Source organism: Mirounga angustirostris, unplaced genomic scaffold, assembly GCF_029215605.1.
Source record: "Mirounga angustirostris isolate CCGP_5_RB_7025 unplaced genomic scaffold, mMirAng1.0.hap1 SCAF_1, whole genome shotgun sequence".
NCBI lineage: Eukaryota > Metazoa > Chordata > Mammalia > Carnivora > Phocidae > Mirounga > Mirounga angustirostris.
The window spans coordinates 150,188,859-150,207,276 of record NW_026991709.1 but is presented as its reverse complement, the minus strand read 5'-3'; the positions used below and the strand labels follow the sequence as shown (position 1 = coordinate 150,207,276).

General features: G+C 40.2%; 1 protein-coding gene across 15 annotated transcripts in view; it reads left to right on the top strand.

Moving 5' to 3' along the window:
- Positions 1 to 207: 207 nt before the first annotated feature.
- The window catches only part of GOLGA4 (golgin A4), a 132,450-nt gene continuing 114,239 nt past the window's right edge, over positions 208 to 18,418 (top strand). For 14 of the 15 annotated variants that reach the window (XM_064590231.1, XM_064590229.1, XM_064590228.1 and 11 more), the window contains exon 1: positions 209 to 581. In XM_064590231.1, the coding sequence (XP_064446301.1) occupies positions 510 to 581 (72 nt within the window). In that variant the 5' untranslated portion in view covers positions 209 to 509. Of the gene's footprint in view, positions 582 to 18,418 lie in introns of all 15 variants that reach the window. The other variant, XM_064590221.1, reaches the window with a different exon arrangement.

Here is an 18,418-nt window from a genome sequence, read left to right as displayed (position 1 = left end):
AAGGGCGGGTGTGCGTCACTGCAGGGCTCACACCAGCCCTCGCCCCCGCTCGGAGGGCCGCTCCGCACGCAATGAACTGGAGCAGCGCGGAACGCGGCGTGTTACTCGCGGGTGCCGCGTTCGGGCGCGACACCCCGAGCGCGCATGTGCCGGCGCGACTTCGTGCTTGGCCCCTCCGGCGCTCCGTAGAGCTCCCTTGGCGAGTTCCACGTAGGCCGCGCAGGCGTCTTTGGCACACCGTTCACCTGCTGCCGTTGTCGCCGCCGCCGCCGCCGCCGGGGCTGGATGGGGGGCATAGGCCAACCAGTGGCACCCAGAAGAAAGAGACGCGGCGGCGGCGACGCCGACACCCGCAGGACGAGTGTCTCGATCCGCCCGCGAGCCCAAGGAGGAGGCGGTGAGGCCCGGCGCCTACGGTCCCTGGTGTAGAGAGGCCGCCGTCGCGCCGCGGCCGGGTCTCCCTGGGCGCTCGCCCCTCAGGTCGCACACTCAGGACCCCGCGCTGCACCATGTTCAAGAAACTGAAGCAAAAGATCAGCGAGGAGCAACAGCAGCTCCAGCAGGCGCTGGCCTCGACTCAGGTACTATGGCCGCTGCTCTCGTCTAGTTCCCGACACCCCTTGACACAGCTTCGGGGGCCAGGAGGAGGGAAGGTTCTTCCGTGACCCTTGACCTGAGAATCTCCCCCAAACTCCGGACTGGGAATGAGTCCAGGGCGGCCCGGGTCCTCACTACTGGGGACCCGGGGCACCCATCCCCAAACTCCATGCAGGAGAGTGGGAGGGGGTGGCCGGATCCTTCGGGACGTCTGACCTCTAGTTTTCCCCCAGCGCACGACCCTGGCCTGAGAATAAGTTAGAAGGGCTCCGATCTTGCATGACTTTTGACCCCTATCGAAGGTTCCCCCACCCACCCGAGACCCCAACTCAGGAGTGAAGGCGGGATGGGAAAACCTGGGTCCCTTGCAATATCTGACTTCTTGTTTGAAGTTCCCTCTCCCATCACGACCCGAGATTGAGTACGGAGGGATCTGAAGCCCTCTAGGCTCCCGACCCGTTACGGGGGTCTAATGTCAAACCGTGGTGCAGAGGAGCGGGCCGAGGGTCGAGCCATTCCAGGCCAGGCTGCCTGCCGGAGCGTTGGACCTGAAAGAGGTGGCAGTGTGGCCAGCGTCCAACGCCCGAGGCTGTCACGAGTTAGTCACTTCGCATAACTTGGTTGATCCCGGACGGGCGTAGGGACAGACAGTCTGAGGCCAAGCCGGGGTTCTGCCTATCCCCAGCTGGGCTTCTGCTTCTTCAAGAGTCTTGTTCAGTTTGTTTTTTCATGAATGCTGTTGCTTCAGGAAATGACAGTTTCTAGGAAAAAGGGGGCGTGTTAGCAGTGTTAATTTAAAGAAACAGTCTGCTAGACACCAATGAGAATGTGTGTTTTGGTGCTCGCAGCACTTGTCTCTTGAGCAAAGATGAGGGCTTCTGCTAAATTTCTTCCCAGCCTTTCTCAGTCTCAACAGATTGAGCAATTCTCACTCTCTCAAATTTTAGAGTTTCTGTAAGAAAGGCTGAATTTTAATTAATTTGGAGACATTTAAAAGTAATTTTAAAAATACATTTTTCTTATACAGCTTTTAAACAACTGTTAAGCAACTAACAACTATTAAATCAACTATTGCATTAGAACAACTGTCAACTATAAATTGAAGTTGTTCTCTTAAAAGCTAAAGCTCATGTAGAGTAAAACTGCTTGAAATACATTGGAATATGACACTGAAAGCTTGTTCGTTCTCCTAAGTAAAATGTAAATAGTGATTAAAATTTAGATAGTAAATACCTTACTTTTCATACTATTTACTGCCAGCTTTTCTAACTTTACAAAACACATTTATTTAAGAAACAAAAAACTTAAGAGTGAGGTAGAGATGAGGAATGTGGGGAAACACCATGTTGGCGAATGTGAAAGTTACATTTGGGAATGTATAAAATATTGATCCAAGATTCCACCTCTAGAAATTTATTCTAAGAAAGTTTAGGATGGGGTGCCTGGGTGGCTCAGTCGGTTAAGTGTGTGCCTTCGGCTCAGGTCATAATCCCAGGGTCCTGGGTTCCAGTGGGGCATAGGGCTCCCTGCTTAGTGGGGAGTCCGCTTTTCTCTCTCCTTCTGCTCCTCCCTCCTGCTCATTCTCTCTCACTCTGTCCTGCTCTCTCTCTCAAATAAATAAATAAAGTCTTTAAAAAACAGTTGAGGATGTATTAAAGATTTAACCTCATGGATTTTTATTTCAGTGTTGTTTTAATAGGTAAAAACTGGCTAAAAATAGAAAATTGATTAACAGGTTGTTTAAGATAGTTGGTTATTATGCAGCCTTAAACAAAAGCCAATATTTATTGGGCTCTTACTATGTGAGAGGCATTTTGCTTTGTATTTTACACGGATCATTTTATTTAATTCTTACATACACCAAAGAGGTAGATACTTTTACAGATGAAGTGAGGTTCAAAGAGATTAACTTGCCTAACACACCTTTTGTTAGAACCTGCAGGAAAGTAATAATAACATGCAAAGATATTTGTGTTAAAGGACAGATTAAGAAGCAGCATGTCAAGTGTGATCCCAGTTTTGTGGGAAAAAAATATGATATAAAGTATTTATGTATTTTTAATTTTTTAATTTTTTTAAAGATTTTTTATTTATTTGAGAGAGAGAGAGCACAAGCAGGGGGAGCAGCAGAGGAAGAGGGAGAAGCTGGCTCCACACTGAGCAGGGAGCCCCATGTGGGGCTTGATCCCAGGACCCCGAGATCATGACCTGAGCCGAAGGCAGACGCTTAACAGACTGAGCCATCTAGGCGCCCCATATGTATATAAAGTATATTTATATACAGGCAATGAAAATAGTTTAAGAAGGAAGTGCTCATGAGATATCATGATTGTTTTTCTTATAATGTTTCATTTTTCTTCATGAAAATGAATTGATTTTGTGCATTAACAGAGAGAGGTGGTTTTTAGAATAGTAAAAAAGTTAACGAGCTGACTAACGTATTAGGTGAGACAGTGCATCTGGATCAAATAAAATCACTTTGTGTATAAAAGATTTAAAACTTTGACAATTATGTATAATATGTATATCAAGAAGGTAAAAGTTGAATTGTTAGTGATCATCTACTCATAGAAACTTGATTCTGTTTTGGTCTCAGATCTTCAGCTATTATGAATCCTTCAGGATGAGAAGTTCTGGATTATTGTTTTCAAAGTTAAAGATTTTTTTTCAAGGGTGAATTAAAAAAACAAAAACCCTTTTTTGATGACAATCCTTTTGCAACAGATTACACGTATCCTTGTCTTCTTAAGCAAAGGATCTTGAATTTGTATAATATTATCATTTCTTCATTTTTGAGTATAAATTATTTTGTTTTGAAGGCACCATGCCTCAAGAATTTACCTGGGTGTGAAAGACATTTCCCTTTTACCCACTCAAGAGGATTTGTTTGTTCTTGGTCTGTTTTTTGTAATTTTGTAACCTCTGTGTCTTTCTTGTCTCTGCCTTTGAACTGTTGTGGGCTTTGAATCAAGATACATAAGCAGCTTATTTTTTTTAAGATACATAAACTTATACAATTTTGTGTGAAATAAGGGCAAGTACCTGAGGGATTCTTTAGCACAGTGTAGTGTATTAATACAAATTTTGAGTGTTTGGAGGCCTTTGTGTGCATACTTTCTGTTTCTTAGCTTGCTTTTCATAGGTGTGGTGGCCTGAGAGGTATTTTTCCAATAGATTGAGTTGTCAGGCATAGATAATTCTGGGATAAACCATTTGCATCACAATATTTGTAAAACTTTCCAGCAAAAATAATAATGATATAATATAGGGTTCCTTAAGGGTTTGAAAACATTCAATAAAAACAAGAAATAGCCTTCTGATATTCCCCAATCACTTCTATTTGGTTGGTACTAAGATTATTTGCACCTTTCCTTGGCAAATGTTTTAAGTAATTATTTATTCAACACTGATGATGACTTGAAGCCTAATCACTAATTAAAAATGAAGTTAAAGAATTTTTTTTTTAAGATATTTATTTATTGAGAGAGAGAGAATGACAGAGAGACAGCACGAGAGGGTGGAGGGTCAGAGGGAGAAGCAGACTCCCTGCTGAGCAGGGAGCCCGATGCGGGACTCGATCCCGGGACTCCAGGATCATGACCTGAGCCGAAGGCAGTTGCCTAACCAACTGAGCCACCCAGGTGCCCGAAGTTAAAGAATTTTTAAATAAAGGTTCACTTAATTATTATTGTTATTATTTGTTTATTTATTTATTTTTTAGAAGTAGGCTCTACGCCCAGTGTGGAGTCCAGTGCAGGGCTTGAACTCACGACCTTGAGATCCAAACCTGAGCTAAGATCAAGAGGGGGATGTTTAACTGACTGAGCCACCCAGTGCCCCCACTTATATTATTATTATCATCATCATCATCATCATTATTTATTTATTTTATTTTAGGAGAGAGAGAGGAAGAGTACATGCATGAGGTGGGGCAGGGAGAAGAGGGAGAGAGAGAATCTTAAGCAGGCTCCACACCCAGCACAGAGCCTGACCCAGGGTTGATCTCAGGACCCTGAGATGAAATCAAGAGTCAGAAGCTAAACCGATTGAGCCACCTAGGCACCCGACTTACATTATTTTTTTAACAATGAGTATCTATTTTGGATTCTTAAATTCCTATGTGGTGTCTGTCTCGATTGGATGGGGGCCCCCCAAATGTGGGGCATCCTGATCAGGTGGGGGCCAGTGGCATGGGCAGTGAAAGGATTCACACAAGGCAGAACAAAGGAGATAGAAGTTTATTGAATACACCTCAAAGGAGTGGTTGGCAGGACAGCAAAGCAGACTGTTTGCAACGAGGCAGTGAGTGGGGACAATATAAGCAGGAAGGTGAGGACATATGGGGACGTAGGGAATTTTCCCTTTTTTGGTACCTGTTCCTGGTTGTAAGTAGCCCATTGGTCAGTTAGGGCCTATGGATATTTTGAGGTGGGTTGCCTGATGGGCTTGCCTGTATTTAGGTAGGTGGTCGCTGTGGGCCTTTTTGCCTTGATCAAGTTTCTGTTGCTGAAGGCTGTTGTCTAAAAGCAGTCTTACAGAATGAATTGGATAAAATAAACATTAAAAAATAATATAGAATACCTTGTAATTGGGATATATGTAATACATAAATAAAAATGTATTTTTAAATTTTATTTATTTAAGTAATCGCTACACCCAGTGTGAGGCTCTAACTCATGACCCTGAGATCAAGAGTTGCATGCGCCTCTGACTGAGCCAGCCAGGCACCCCAGCATAAATAAAAATATTTTTAAACATTTTTCAGCCTTTTTCAAATATTACTAAAACTTAAAAGTACAGACACAAATGGACAAATACTGTATGATTCCACTTATCTGTGGTACCTAGATTAGTCAAATTCATAGAGACAAAAAGTAGAATGGTGGTTGCTAGGCGCTGGAGAGAGGAGGAAGTGGGGGGTTATTGCTTAATGGGTAGAGTTTCGGTTTGGAAAGATGAAAAAGTTTTGGAGATGGATGATGATGATGGTTGCACAACAATGTGAATAATTTAATACTACTGAACTAGAGACGTAAAACTGGTTAAAATGGTAACTTTTATGTTATATATATTTCACCACAATAAAAGAATTAAAGACAGCAGAAAGTGGGACTCCAAAATAATAGTTTATGTAATAGAAATTTTAAAAAAATGCACAGATAGCAGGGAAAAGAGTCCCTTTCTGAAGGAACATAGCCTTATTGTAAATCCATGTTTACTAAATAATTACCCTCCATCTTGAAATTGGGGAAACCATAATTCCCAGGGAGAACATTAATATATAATAATCTGTATTTTGACCAATAGCACATAGTGGCTGTTGGTAATTTGTTAGATAGAATGTGCATTAAGTTCTCATGTTTTAAGTGATAAAATAATCCTAGTTTATGGGATTAAAAAATGTGCTATGAAACTTGAATAGAGTACTGGTCATACAAAGTTCTTTCATCTCCTTCTTAGTTTGATAGAGCTAGAGGAAAAGTTCTAAGAGAAGTTTTGTCTTTCTAGCTTTTGGGGTGAATTAACCCAATTTGTTAAATTGTGAGGTTCAAAGATTCCAGGACATGGATGTAATTTTACACACCTCTACTTTACATCCCATGGAAACTGTAGGAAAATTCAAAGGGTATCCTGCAGGGTCCAGACAAGAGAGCAAGGCTGGAAACTGATGTAGAATTCAGTTAATGTGTTAATAATGAAGGTCAGGGCTCTAAAAGTATAGGATTTTAACCAACAGAGGTTGGTTCCTTCACCTTCTAAATCACAAGATATTAGTAAGACATTCTCATTTATTTATGGAATTCTAGGTGGGAAATATTCCTTCAGACTGTTGAGCGTCTTTCTCCTCATCTTCCAGCGTCATGTGTTGCAGATGAGAAGTCTAATTCCAAACCTGTTCTTTCTTCATTGGTAGTTAACCTGATGTTTGAATCTTCTCTTCTTCCCTTGATTTTAGGAAATTCCCAATTTTCTTCTTTTAATTCTTTGTTGTTGTTTTTTGCCCCCCCCTAAAAATCTTATTAATCTTTCAGGACAAGTACTTTGTGTATTCTAACTTTCTTTTTATATATTCCTTTTTTCCTGTTTGTTCTATTGTTTTGAGAGATTTCTTCAAATTTTATTACTAGAATAAATGTATTTAAATTATTAAATTTATTTTAGTAATCATATATTTAATTTCTACAAATAATAACAGTAGTAAACATTTATTGAGTATTATTAATCAGGTACTTTTCTTGGTTGTATTGCATGATTTCTAAATTGAAACATGAAATAATATATGACTTGTATTATCCCCATTTTACAGATAAGAAATTGAGGCTGAGGGAGGTAAAGTAACTTGTCTCTGGTACACAGTTAATCAGTGGTAAAGCTGAGATGAACTTAGGTAGTGTGGCTCAGAAGCCCATTTTTTTTAACCACTGGGCTTATACTTGTTGCTTTGTTTTACTTTTTAGTAGCAGCTTATGTTTGTTTAAAGAAACTAGAGCTTATCAAAACTCTGGGAGGATAAGCATTATATGGTATATATATATATATATATATATATATATATGCACAGACACATATTTAAGTTCTGTTTCTTGATTTATCTGATTTTTTGGGGGTCACTTATTCTTACTGGTCATCTTGTTTTTTTGTTGTTTTTTGTTTGTTAAGAACAATGTCTTGTGATTGTTGGTTGTTCACTTATATTTATGAAGTCCTGGTGGGTGATTTATTTTGCTAACTGACATGGGTTTTCTCTGCTCTTATGTGCCTCTCCCCTGTGTGGAGAGTGGTTAGGGAAGGGAACAGTCAGAGGATTCCTCTCTGCCAGCCCAAACAAGGAGGGTCTACCTACTTTGAAAGGTGACCGTATAATTTATCATGCAAACATCTTGAGAATGAAAGGGGACACTACTTCTAATAATGATCTTGGAACATAAACTGGCATAAACTGGGTAAGACTGGTTGTGGTGGGCAATCTAAAGTGTATTGTTACCCTGCTACTTTGTGGTACCAGCCCCCACTTTTGAAGATCTAACTCCTACAAGGTAGGTTGCTTATTACATTTTGCAGTTATTTTTGTCTGGAAATATGTTTGGTTAGGAGGAGGCTGACCTCCAGTACCTTTTTGTCATACAAACCCTTAATCCCTGAGAACAATAATGAGAACAGTATCTCCCATTCTAGTTCTCTAAACCTGTGATTTCCCCCCCCATTGGAAGAATTTGCTGCTGCTGCTTCTTCAACCTCCTGTGCAGATTTGGAGTTACAGCTACCTTTGTCCTGATTTCTCCACCAATTTGAATCCTTTTGCCTTCGATTCTTCAGAAAATGTCATTATCTTTTCTTTTCAAAAGTTTTATTTATCCATTTGACAGAGGGAGAAAGAGCACAAGCAGGGGGAGCGGCAGAAAGGGAGAAGCAGGCTCCCCGCTGAGCAGTTAGACTGACATGGGACTCCATCCCAGGACCCTGGGATCATGACCTGAGCTGAAGGCAGATGCCTAACTGACTGAGCCACCCAGGCGCCCCGTCATTATCTTTTCACTGTTGATGTTCTCTGTCTTATTCTTGAGTTTTAACTAATCTATGTTTTTCTACTTTTTTTTTTTTTTTTTTTTAACTTTCATTTCAATGGGTTTTTAGGAGGGAGAGGAGGCAAACAATAGTATTCAGTCTACATTCTTGTACTGGAAACCTAATCATCGTGATGTATTTAAACATAAGTTCAGGGGCACCTGTGTGGCTCAGTCGGTTAAGCATCTGCCTTCGGCTCAGGTCATGATCCTGGGGTCCTGGGATCGAGTCCCTCGTTGGGCTCTCTGCTCAGCAGGGAGCCTGCTTCTCCCTCTCCCTCTGCTGCTCCCCCTGCTTGTGCTCTCTCACTCTTGCTCTCTGTCAAATGAATAAATAAGTAAAATCTTTTAAAAAAACAACATAAATTCATCTTCTGAAATATTTGACTTTTATTTATTTTTTTTAAAAGATTTTATTTATTTATTTATTTGATAGAGAGAGAGAGCATAAGCAGGAGGAGTGGCAGGCAAAGGGAGAAAGAGAAGCAGGCTCCCCACTGAGTAGGGAGCCCGACGCGGGGCTCGATCCTAGCACCCTGGGATCATGACCTGAGCTAAAAGCAGATGCTTAACCGACTGAGTCACCCAGGCGCCCCTAAAATATTTGACTTTTAAATTATAAATTTTCAACAAGTGTATATTCCTTAGATTGTAAAGATATTATCTGATTTTTCTATCTTATTTATTTTGTAGAATCACTTTGTTGAGTTAGCATATACCATGTGATCGGCCTTGAAATACGCTGTTAACAATAGCTAGTGTCTGAAGTGTTGAGAATATCAGTGCACTTATTATTATCAACCATCTTTTAATCTGTATGCCATGTTTTAAATTTTATTGTGTATCTTGTATTGAACATACTAAATACTTATGATTTTGATTAAAATTTTAAATAAAATTTTGCTTTTATTTTTATCAAGGTAATATGTTACATGGTTTTAAAAGGTGAAGTACTACTGAAAGTATATTATGCAAAAAACCATTGTCTGCTCCAACCCTCCAGTTCTGTTCTCCATGTTCTCAACATTTTGTTTGCCCAGATATTTAAATTCATATTTCTTTTTTTTAAGATTTTATTTATTTGACAGAGAGAGACACAGCGAGAGAGGGAACACAAGCGGGGGCAGTGGGAAAGGGAGAAACAGACTCCCCGCTGAGCAGGGAGACCTGTGCAGGACTGGATCCCAGGACTCTGGGATCATGACCTGAGCCAAAGGCAGACACTTAATGACTGAGCCATCCAGGCATCGCTTAACTTCATATTTCTAATAATAAGTTTTTGTTGCTTTGCTCTTTGTTGAGTTGTACATTATAAACCATATTTACTGATTTCCTGCGAAGGTAGATGATTTTGGGAGCATTGCTCCATTGTTTTCTGTTTACAGTGTTGCTATTGAGAAGTCCATTGTCATTCTGCTGCTTTTTTCTTTCTAGAGATTTTAGGATCTTCCCTTTACATCTTGTTGTCTGAAATTTCATGGTAAATATGCCCTGTATGGATTTCTTTATGCATTGTGCTGGACACTCAGTGGGCATTGTATGGTGCCACTCCTGTGCTTACATTCTTCGAAACTTTTACATATTGTTTCTTTGATAATTCCCTCCCCTTTATTTTTTCTCTTCTCTTGAGCTGCAATTTGGTAGCTTTTGTGCCTTCAGGATAGGTTCTCTTTTTTTCTTTTTTTACCATTTATGTTCTGTTTTGGGTTTTTTGTTGTTGTTGTGTTTTGGGTTTTGTTTTGCTCTACTTTTTTTTTTTTTAAATATCAATTCAATCTTTTATTTATTTATTTTTAAATTTTTTTATTCTTATATTATCCCCATACATTACATCATTAGTTTTAGATGTAGTGTTCCATGATTCATTGTTTGTGCATAACACCCAGTGCTCCATGCAGAATGTGCCCTCCTCAATACCCATCACCAGGCTAACCTATCCTCCCACACCCCTCCCCTCTAGAACCCTCAGTTTGTTTTGCAGAGTCCATCGTCTCTCATGGTTCGTCTACCCCTCCGATTTCCCCCCCTTCATTCTTCCCCTCCTGCTACCTTCTTCTTCTTCTTTTTTTTTTTTCTTAACATATATTGCATTATTTGTTTCAGAGGTACAGATCTGAGATTCAACAGTCTTGCACAATTCACAGCGCTTACCAGAGCACATACCCTCCCCAGTGTCTATCACCCAGCCACCCCGTCCCTCCCACCCCACCCCCCACTCCAGCAACCCTCAGTTTGTTTCCTGAGATTAAGAATTCCTCATATCAGTGAGGTCATATGATACATGTCTTTCTCTGTTTGACTTATTTCGCTCAACATAATACCCTCCAGTTCCATCCATGTCGTTGCAAATGGCAAGATCTCATTCCTTTTGATGGCTGCATAATATTCCATCGTATATATATATACCACATCTTCTTTATCCATTCATCTGTCAATGGACATCTTGGCTCTTTCCACAGTTTGGCTATTGTGGACATTGCTGCTATAAACATCGGGGGTGCACATACCCTTTCAGATCCCTACTTTTGTATCTTTGGGGTAAATACCCAGTAGTGCAATTGCTGGATCATATGGTAGCTCTATTTTCAACTTTTTGAGGAACCTCCATACTGTTTTCCAGAGTGGCTGCACCAGCTTGCATTCCCACCAACAGTGTAGGAGGGTTCCCCTCTCCGCATCCCCGCCAATATCTGTCGTTTCCTGACTTGTTAATTTTAGCCATTCTGACTGGTGTGAGGTGGTATCTCATTGAGGTTTTGATTTGGATTTCCCTGATGCCGAGCGATATTGAGCACTTTTTCATGTGTCTGTTGGCCATTTGGATGTCTTCTTTGGAAAAATGTCTGTTCATGTCTTCTGCCTGTTTCTTGATTGGATTCTTTGTTCTTTGGGTGTTGAGTTTGATGAGTTCTTTATAGATTTTGGATACTAGCCCTTTATCTGATATGTCATTTGCAAATATCTTCTCCCATTCTGTCGGTTGTCTTTTGGTTTTGTTGACTGTTTCCTTTGCTTTGCAAAAGCTTTTTATCTTGATGAAGTCCCAATAGTTCATTTTTGCCCTTGCTTCCCTTGCCTTTGGTGATGTTTCTAGGAAGAAGTTGCTTCGGCTGAGGTCAAAGAGGTTGCTGTCTGTGTTCTCCTTTAGGATTTTGATGGACTCCTGTCTCACATTGAGGTCTTTCAACCATTTGGAGTCTATTTTTGTGTGTGGTGTAAGGAAATGGTCCAGTTTCATTCTTCTGCATGTGGCTGTCCAATTTCCCCAACACCATTTGTTGAAGAGACTGTCTTTGTTCCATTGGCCATTCTTTCCTGCTTTGTCGAAGATGAGTTGACCATAGAGTTGAGGGTCCATTTCTGGGCTCTCTATTCTGTTCCATTGATCTATGTGTCTGTTTTTTGTGCCAGTACCATACTGTCTTGATGATGACAGCTTTGTAATAGAGCTGGGAGTCCAGAATTGTGATGCCGCCAGCTTTGCTTTTCTTTTTCAACATTCCTCTGGCTATGCGGGGTCTTTTCTGGTTCCATACAAATTTTAGGATTATTTGTTGCATTTCTTTGAAAAAAGGGGATGGTATTTTGATGGGGATGTTTTGCTCTACTTTTGAGAGATTTCTTCAACTTATTTAACTCTTCAATTGAATTTTTAATTTTGGCTATTTTATTTTAAAATTTCTAAGGGCTGTTTCTTACTGTCTTTTCCTTTTTCATAGCATTGTTCTTGTTATACAGATATAATATCTTTTATCTCTCAAAATAATGGTGATTTTTTTGAAGTTTTCTTTTAATCTTTATTGGTTTTTTTTTTCCTAGTTTTTGTGTTTTTGGTTGTTTTTGGCTCACTTTTTTACTCTGGAAACTTTATTGCATGCTCTGGGCTTCCCATTCATATTTAAGGGTGAGGCACTAAAAATCTGGTGCTACTTGGAAGTAGCATGTGACAGAGACACTGGGGTTCTCTACTGCGTTATTATTGGGGGAAATACCTTCATGCTGGTAACCATAAGTCTGGAGGTCATTTGGTTTCTCCAGAGAAGCACAGTGTGCTTTGGAGAAAGGGTGAGAGGGTTATAAGCCAAGCTGCCAACCTTCTGGAAGCAGGGCTGATTGTGCAGATATCACTTAATCCCACTAAGGTTAGTCATATACTTTGCCCTTCACTCCTATCTTACTGTGCTTGGTTTCGCCCAGTTTGGAGCCTTATTGGCTCTCAAAAATAAACCTCTGGTTCTTCAGAGGCTCTGAAAGGTTGGACAGGGACCTGGGGATCTTTCAACCATTCTTCCTGTTTTTGGTCTTGTCTCTTCACTTTTGCATCTTGTGTTATATTTTTGTTTTAAGTCCTAAGTCTTTTCATGGTTCTGGGGAGAAAATAGGCTTGCTTCTCATCATTATTCTCTTTGTAGCTCCTTGGGGTTGTAGTGTTCTCAATTGTGTTAAATCCTTTACTGTTCTTCCATTCATACCAATCTTCTGAACATTGATTGAAATTTCTTCCTTTCTTTTTTTTTTAAAGATTTTATTTATTGAGAGAGAGGAGAGGGAGAGAGTGTGAGCAGTGGGGGCGGGCAGAGGGAAAGGGAGAGGGACAAGCAGACTCCCTGCTGAGCAGGGAGCCCGATGTGGGGCTCCATTTTAGGACCCTGAGATCATGACCTGAGCTGACACTTAACCAACTGAGCCACCCAGGCTCCCCTGGTTGAAATTTCTTAGCTCTTTGGGAGGCAGAGAAAATAGGAGCATATACTCCATCTGCCATGTTTAACTGGAAGTTTCCTTAAATTACTTCTGGGTGAGTGGATTTCACTATATTAAAGGGCTGGTTTTGAGGTAAGCATTTATAACATGAACAGCAATATTTCATTTCCAGTACTACTATTTTAGATGTCAGGATGCAGAAGGTGATTTACGAAGGACATGGTGAAAATCTCTAATAATCTCTAATAATTTTGGTAATTAGAATATAAAAGTTTATGTGAAGAATTAACTCCAAGTTACTTTGGCCACCTCTATAGAGATGGGATATTAAATAGATTGGAGAGAGACTCTTAGCAGGGCTGTGATGAGAAGGATTCTGTGGTTGTGTCCTTGCCATGATTGATTGTCCACGGGTGTGGGAGGGAGAAATGAAGCCAGATTTTGTTACGCATGTGTAAGAATAATATCTCATCTCTTTGGGGCATAACTTGAGAACCAGGAAGTAAGTCAAAAGGCATCCCAGATTTTAATGTCACCAACTTCACATTCCACAGCTAATCTTAAGTTATTAATCAGGAAACTTAAAAAACCCTCATTTAGAGCTTCCTTATGCTTATTTTGTCTATAATTCCAGTAAATGTAGTTATCCAGTTTCTAAACTAGTAGCAGGCTAAAATGGGTAGAGAAGACTTACTATAAGTAGCATATTTATAAGAGTGATAACTGACCTAGAAAATGGTAAAGAAAAAAGAAAATGTTAAATTATGTTGTTTCCTTTTTTTTTTTTTAAGATTTTATTTATTTATTTAAGAGAGAGTGAGCGCAAGCAGGGGGAGTGGCAGGGAGAGGGAGAAGCAGGCTCCCTGCTGAGTGGGGCTCAATCCTAGGACCCTGAGATCATGACCTGAGCCAAAGCAAATGCTTAAGCGACTGAGCCACCCAGGTGCCCCTCCTTTTATCTTTAAAAACTAGAATTAGTTAATTGATTTCAGAAAGTTATAGATTTAAAATGGTTACAACTCATTATATCTCCATTTTGAATCTATAATTTTAGATAGATATCTGCATCTCTACCAATGTCTATATTTATATCTATATTTTTCTAAATCTATCTAATAATTCAGCTATCTTGAGTAGTTCTTTCCATGAAAACTCCCAGATAGTAGAGCCCCTAATGAGTAAACTTTGGTTAACATAGTTTTGACTTTAATATAGAACTTTTCAGTAATATGAATATCCAAAATTTGTGTTTTTGTTATCTTTAGATTGTGTTTTTCAGCCTAGGATTAATGTTTTTTAATTTTTATTTTTTAAGATAACTAAAATATAGTAGATATATCTGATGTAGTCTAGATTTAAGAGTTAGTGGCTGTGTTTATGTACACTGTTCTTACAAGGACATGGTATGGTGAAAGCATTTAAGAGGGTTGTGGAATCTTTCAGTGGTTTGAGATCAGCTTTTTTTTTTTTTTTTTTTAAGTAAACTACACCATGCGTGGGGCTTGAACTCAAGGGGATCAAGCCAGCCAGGCACCCCCTAGCTTTTTTTTTTTTTTTTTTTTGTAGTGAAAGAATAAACTGGGTCAGGAAATATGACACCTTCTGTCATAAAGATTAAGGTTCTGTAAAACTTCTGTCTTAGAGGTGTCTGTATGTAAAATGGGTGCTTTGTTTTGTCTGTTTACATCATGGGTCCCAGTGGAAAAAAAAATCTGAGAAACAGTGATCTAAAGAATACCAGGGAAGGGCGCCTGGGTGGCTCAGTTGGTTAAGCGACTGCCTTCCGCTCAGGTCATGGTCCTGGAGTCCTGGGATCGAGTCCCGCATCAGGCTCCTGGCTCAGCGGCGGGCCTGCTTCTCCCTCTGACCCTCTCCCTTCTCATGCTGTTTCTCTCTCTCTCTCTCAAATGAATAAATAAATAAAATCTTTAAAAAATACCAGGGAAGTGGATGAGGGAATTGGAAGACTTGTGTCCTAACCCATAACACAGATCTTGTATGCAACCTGAGCAAGCGACATAAGCATTCTGACCTTTTTTTTTTTTTTAAGATTTTATTTATTTATTTGAGAGAGAGAATGAGAGACAGAGAGCACGAGAGGGAAGAGGGTCAGACGGAGAAGCAGACCCCCTGCTGAGCAGGGAGCCTGATGCGGGACTCGATCCCGGGACTCCAGGATCATGACCTGAGCTGAAGGCAGTCGCTTAACCAACTGAGCCACCCAGGCGCCCCATTCTGACCTTCTTATTTTCTCATCAGAGATGAGAAATTGGGGATGATAATATCTGTCCTGCTTGTCTTTCAGATTGGTTGTGAGGATCAAAACAGATACAGTATTTAAAAACATTTATTGGGGCACCTAGCTGACTCAGTTGGTAGAGTATGCAACTCTTGATCTCAGGGTTGTGAGTTCAAACCCCGCATTGGGTGTGGAGCCACTCAATCAATCAATCAGTTAGTCAAATATATTTGTAATTTTAGAGCACTTATTTGTTGAACAGGGCCTCCTAAGTTGCTTTGTTGGGTGTTGCATTAGCCTTGAAGGGTAGCTGTAGTCTCTGTACCATGGGGTTGAGAGACAAGTACTCCTAGTATGGTGGTAGTGTGTACAGGGTGCTGTGGCTGCACACAGGAAAGCATTTCTGGAGAGAGTCAGGGTGACATCTGAACGGAGTCTTGATGGGTAATGAAAAATCATGGTATAGGGACAAGCCACTCAAGGCTTATTATTCCCAAAATTGATTGTATACATTTTCTAATGTTGCATAACAAATTACTACAATCTTAGCGTCTAATAACCCAATTGTTACTTCATTGTCTGTAGGTCAGAAGTCTGGCATGGGCAACTGGCTTCTCTGCTCAGAGTTACACAAGGTGTCATCCAGACTATGTTCTTTTTTGTTTTTTTAAAGATGTATTTATTTGAGAGAGAGAGGGCATGAGTGGAGAGGGGGGGTGGGGCAGAGGGAGAGGGAGAAGCAGACTTCCCAAAGAGCAGGGAGCCCGATACGGGGCTCAATCCCAGTACCCTGAGATCATGACCTGAGCGGAAGGCAGACACCAAACCGACTCAGCCACCCAAGTGCCCCCAGACTATGTTCTTATCTGGACCTTAGGGTTTTCTTCTGTGCTCATGTGGCTGTAGTAGAATTTAGTCCCCTGTGGTTATAGGACTAAGGTCCTTACTTCTTCCTGGCTGTTGAAGAGGGCCATTCAGCTCCTGAGGCCACCTGCAGTTCCTTGTCACTTGGCCCTGATAGGCATTTTGTTTTCTTTCAGGACAGCAGGGGTGCATTTCTCTGCCTTCTGCCTCTGCCTTTGCACTCTAGACTCTTATTTGAAGGGCTTTTGTGATTAGGCTAGACCCATCCAGGTAATCTTTTGATTGACTCAAAGACTACTGATTAGAAACCTTAAATATGCCTGTAGAAATCCCTTTTATCTATGTAATGTGAGATAGTCAAGGGAGTGAGCTCATATTCACAGGGTGAGGGTCATTTGGGGTCATCTTAGAACTCTACCTACCACAGTGATTAAAATGGTTTTCCCTATACTAAAATAGAGGCCAGTGGTTAGTTAATAATCCATTGGTGGGCAATAAAGATATTAATTGTGACAAATAGCTTAGAAACCTGTGCAGATTTCTCATGGCTATGAGAATTAATGAGACCAAATTTAGTTTGGAGGAATCTAAATCCCTTTATATTTTGAAGTGAGGATAGCCCATTAAAGATCCAGGACCTTCCAATAAATGGTCAAGTACAATTAGTTTTTTATGCATGTTTTATATTTTACAATCATATGTCACATATGTGATCCTTACTCTTGCAACTCCGGGGGAAGACCTACCGGCCATCAGGCCAAGCCTGCCAGGTGGTACTACTTTTCTGAATACAGTGTTTTATGACCTACCTATTGCACACTCCCAACATTTGATTTTGCTAGTTAATCCAGAGCTGATGAGGTTCTCAGTTACTGATTAGGCTCACATGAAGCCAAAGTATAAAGATCGTAAATATTTACATTGGGGGTATACTTTTTGAGTGATTGGATGGTCACTGTCTGAAAGTAGCCCTTTCCTGGTATCTGGAAAGCTGAATCAATAATTCCTCTGCACAACTGCATAAAGCTTTTGTCTCCATTGCTCACCAGATGATGAACTTTAAATTTGTGTGTCTATTTTCTCACATCCCTCACTTATGACTCAGAGTCTCATGGGTGTATATTCATTGGTGGAGCTCAGGTCACCTGCTCTAGATGAGAGGGAGACTGAGTAAGTTTTCTGAGTTCTAGCTTACAGAGTTATAAGAGCTGTTTAGAAAAAAAGAAAAGGTTATTAAATTTTTGTCATTATTTTGTTGATATTTTCCCCCCTCCCAATTAAACTGTTCCTTTTGATTTCTGGTTTTGACAGAAAGATCTCTTTCCTATTCAGTGATTATAGAAATAAACTCTCATATCTTCTTTTATATTTCAATTTTTAAAAATCATGAGTTAAGTAGGTAATAGGGATTAAGGAGTACACTTGTGGTGAGTACCAGGTGTTGTATACCTGAAACTAATATTACACTGTATGTTCACTAACTGGAATTTAAATGAAAACTTAAAAAATTAAATCTTTAATATAGCTTAAGTATGAAGTAAGCATCTGATTGGTGTCTCTCCCCCCATATGGATGGCATTTGTATTGGGACATCTATCTTAATTTGAAATGTTGCAGTTACTGTAAAGTAAATATGTATATGTGTGTATGTATGTATGTATGTGTATGTGTGTACACTATTCCTAATGACCTCTCTGTTCCAGCCTACCCACAGCAGTATGTGCCCACTTGACAGATCAGGGTTCCATCGGTTCATTCATTCACTCGTTTATTTAACAAATATTTATTAAATGCCTTTTATTGATGTAGTACTTTGCAGACTACAAAAGGGTAAGACATCAGGGCTTATTTCTATGTGTAGATGAGTTCAGATCTGTTTTGTTATGGATGAGGGAGGGTCTTAAAGTTTTGGCTTTATACTTTTAGGACTTTTTTGGTTCACCTTAGAGTAGTAGATTTCAACCTTCTAGTTTAAATTTTGGGCCCTTTCTCCTGAGGATTTTTGTACTGAAAATGATAGGAGTCAGGCTCTCCTTTACAGAACTAAATGGATTGGCATCTTAGGATCTAGCTGTGGTGTGCAAGGTAGACTTAAAGCAAGGCCCTTGACTAGAGAGATGTTTACTTGTGCATTACATAGTATTGAATATTAGAGCTGGAAGGCACTTTATTTTTTAATTTTTTTAAAGATTTTATTTATTCATTTGAGAGAGACAGAGACAGAGAGAGCACAAGCCAGGGGAGAGGCAGAGGGAGAAGCAGACTCCCCGCTGAGCTGGGAGCTCAACCCCAGGACCTGGAAATCATGACCTGAGCTGAAGGCAGATGCTTAATTATCTGAGCCACCCACGCGTCCCTGGAAGGCACTTTAAAGATTGAATTGACAACCTTATTTTTTTCATGAACTTTTAATTTTGGAATAATTTTGATTTTAGGGAAGTTGCCAAAA